The sequence below is a fragment of the Alexandromys fortis genome, unplaced genomic scaffold (genome assembly GCF_014885135.2).
Source record: "Alexandromys fortis isolate MF-2015 unplaced genomic scaffold, M_Fortis_MF-2015_v1.1 scaffold_2_26212498_36691700, whole genome shotgun sequence".
NCBI classification, from domain to species: Eukaryota; Metazoa; Chordata; class Mammalia; order Rodentia; family Cricetidae; genus Alexandromys; species Alexandromys fortis.
The window spans coordinates 7764259-7767056 of NW_026067931.1; the positions used below are offsets into that span (position 1 = coordinate 7764259).

Sequence of the window (2798 nt, forward strand, 5' to 3'; positions counted from 1 at the left end):
GCTTCTTAATGACAGAAGGAAAATAAACGAATGTAGCAGGGCTTAATGATATCCACCCTGTTCCCTGGGCATCCAGTCTTTTGATTTCTGGCTTCATAAACTCAATCCGGTATTCTATTTCTTTTCTTTTCTTTTTTTTTTTTTTTAGGATCACAGAGAAGTAAGTTTTTTAATTGATACTCAATCTCTACATACAATATTGCACAAATTAAAATGTATCAACAATTCTATTCATGATAAACTTATAACAATCATGTAAAACTACAAGGTGGTGCATTTTGGTGGTAGGAATTTTAGTAAATAGCGCAAATATGAAACACAGCTACTTTGTGAAAAACAGCCTTCCACAAAAGAACTCACAGGTTACTTAAGATGTCAAACACAGGTCAAGTTAAGATCACTTTTAAGAAAAACTTGGGATTCAGGTATGGTGGCTCATATCTCAGAAGGCTGAAGCAGGAGGGTCGCCAGTCAGGATGGCCTACACTATACAGCAAAATGATGACTCAAAAAACTGGTGTTAAAAAATGTTAAAACTTCAGCAATTTCATTTAGGAACCAGGAAATATATGTGTATTGGGAACTAAGAAGACACCTCCATGTCTGCTCCATAGGCGCTGTGCTCCAAGAGTAAATTCTTCTGCTGCAGGATCTCTGTAAGAAACTATGGTTTCAAAGCTCTGAACAAGCAAGATGGCAATTCAAACAAAAGAGCTTAAATAAGACTCTTCCATTCAGAAGAAAACAAATGCAGTCTATAAATTAAGGTCTTATCAAAATGCTGCCCAGGCATGGAAGGCAGGCACCACTCACCTCCTGAGTGTCTCATACAGTACTGGGGTCACCTGTGAGGAAGGGAGAGCTGGGTACGGTCCTAGCTCTCTAACTTACCAGGGTTAAGTGTGGTGAGCTAGCTGGCTGTTTGTCACAGCTTCCAATGGAAAGGTCTAAACCAACCATCTCGAAGCATGCCCTAGGGGATGGGTCGAGACCAGGTCTGGCAGCTCCCACCTTCTGACACCATCACTCAGAAATCTGGAACTACTGAAGGGCGGGAAGAAGGCGTCCGATGATCATATTTCTAATAAAGTGTAAAAGGCCATGGCAAATGTGAGGGAAATGAGGGACCACTATGCTGTTACCCACAGCTGTCCTGCCTGGGAGATGAGAAGGGGGCGAGGAGATGACGTCTCAATCCACTCACTAGGATTTTTGGGTGCACACCTGTTACCCATTCCCTCAGCTCCCGGCAAAGCAATGGCCACGAAGTTGGTCCTAGCACAAAGAACAAAGCTACAGAGTTAAGAGCAGCGCAGGGGTTTTCTGTACAGAACAGGAGAATGACCTAAAGAAAACAATGTTTTCCCAGTTTCTGGGCTTTACAGACAACACAGATACCAGCTTTTCGGGATTAGCACAGTGCCTGCATCACTTTATTCCCCCCTGAGGTGGCCGCACATCATAAACTCTGAAACATGACAGTCACATTTCTTCAGTAAGCTCCCAGGTAGATCCCGGCTCTCCCGGAGCTTGGAGTCCTGAGGTTTCAAATGTTAAAGCTTTCACCACAGCCACAAGTTCCTTTGATGTTGGGGTTATTGAAAACAAACTCACTGGATAGTTTGTCTTCCACATAGTCCATTTCTGTTCCTAAAAGTGTTAACTGTGCTTTCTTTTCGTTGAACACTCTGACTCCATCTTGAATAACTTCTTCATCAGAATCTCCTTTTGTCTTTGAATACTCCAGGGTGTAAGAGAGGCCATTACAGCCCCTGGTTCGCATGCCAACTTTCAGACCCACATGCTCTGGCTTGTCTGTAAGAAGTTGTTTTATCTTGTTCACAGCTGAGGGAGTCAGCGTGAGCGCCGCCCGCGTGGGCTGCAGCTTCCTCTTGCTCACGGCCTGCACGGTGGCGCGGACCAACGACGCCGACATGGTCACAGCGCGGCGCCCGCAGCCTCGGGCCGGAGCGTGACCCCTCAGCCTCGCTCCATGGACACGGCTGGCTCTTTCCCGGTATTCTATTTCTGCACAATGAAATTTGTCTCAATAAAATTCGTTCCCACAATTAGCTTCCTCAGCAATGATGAGCCCTCCGTAATGTGTTAATTTTGTACTAATAGCTGAAAGTGTGGTATCAGCTGTTGCCTGTGGATCCCTAACTGCCTGCCTGGGTTCCTGGACAAATCTTTGCAGGTTCCAAACACACACACACATACTTTACCACTCATAAAAGCTAGTTCACTTACATTTTGTTCATGTAAGCCCGATTTATACATTTATTGATGAAACATTTGACATGCGGTAAGCATTACTCAGTGTCCACAGGCTATATCTTTCTACCTGAGGAATTTTTAAGTGTAAGAAAACAGAGATAGCACGAGCTTGTAAGGCGAATGTGTGCTTCTTTTGAGAATGAGAGTGAATGACACTCTGATGTCAAGGAAATGGGCACCAGAGGGACACAGAAGCAAGTAGTTGGTATATCACATCTATTCAAAGCCCAATAAATTCTAAGCCATCATAGAAATCGACATGAGTCACAGGAAGGTTTCCATGTTGAGCAGAATACATTATAAACTATTCACAAGATCTTCATTTTACTTTTCCACATTAGTACAACACCAAATAATGACAAATTCCATAATTTTTCCTTTTGATACATTGACCTCTCTTTTCCTCCACCCAAATCTTATTTTTGGTATAGATAACTTTAGATTAAAATCAGTAAGTTCTCTTGATTATTCTTAAAGGTGACCCATATTAGAAGCTGTATTGGGGCTCTGTTATGCTATAT

General features: G+C 43.0%; 1 protein-coding gene across 1 annotated transcript; it reads right to left on the bottom strand.

Annotated features, from left to right (window-relative positions):
• Window positions 1-304: 304 nt before the first annotated feature.
• Window positions 305-1951, bottom strand: LOC126503660 (iron-sulfur cluster assembly 1 homolog, mitochondrial-like). The gene has a single exon (XM_050145499.1). The coding sequence runs from the start codon at window positions 1934-1936 to the stop codon at window positions 1547-1549; it is 390 nt and encodes a 129-aa protein (XP_050001456.1). The 5' UTR covers window positions 1937-1951; the 3' UTR covers window positions 305-1546.
• Window positions 1952-2798: the final 847 nt, after the last annotated feature.

Coding starts and splice junctions, on each gene's coding strand:
- LOC126503660 (XM_050145499.1), bottom strand. CDS start 1,936: ATGTCGGCGTCGTTGGTCCGCGCCACCGTGCAGGCCGTGAGCAAGAGG.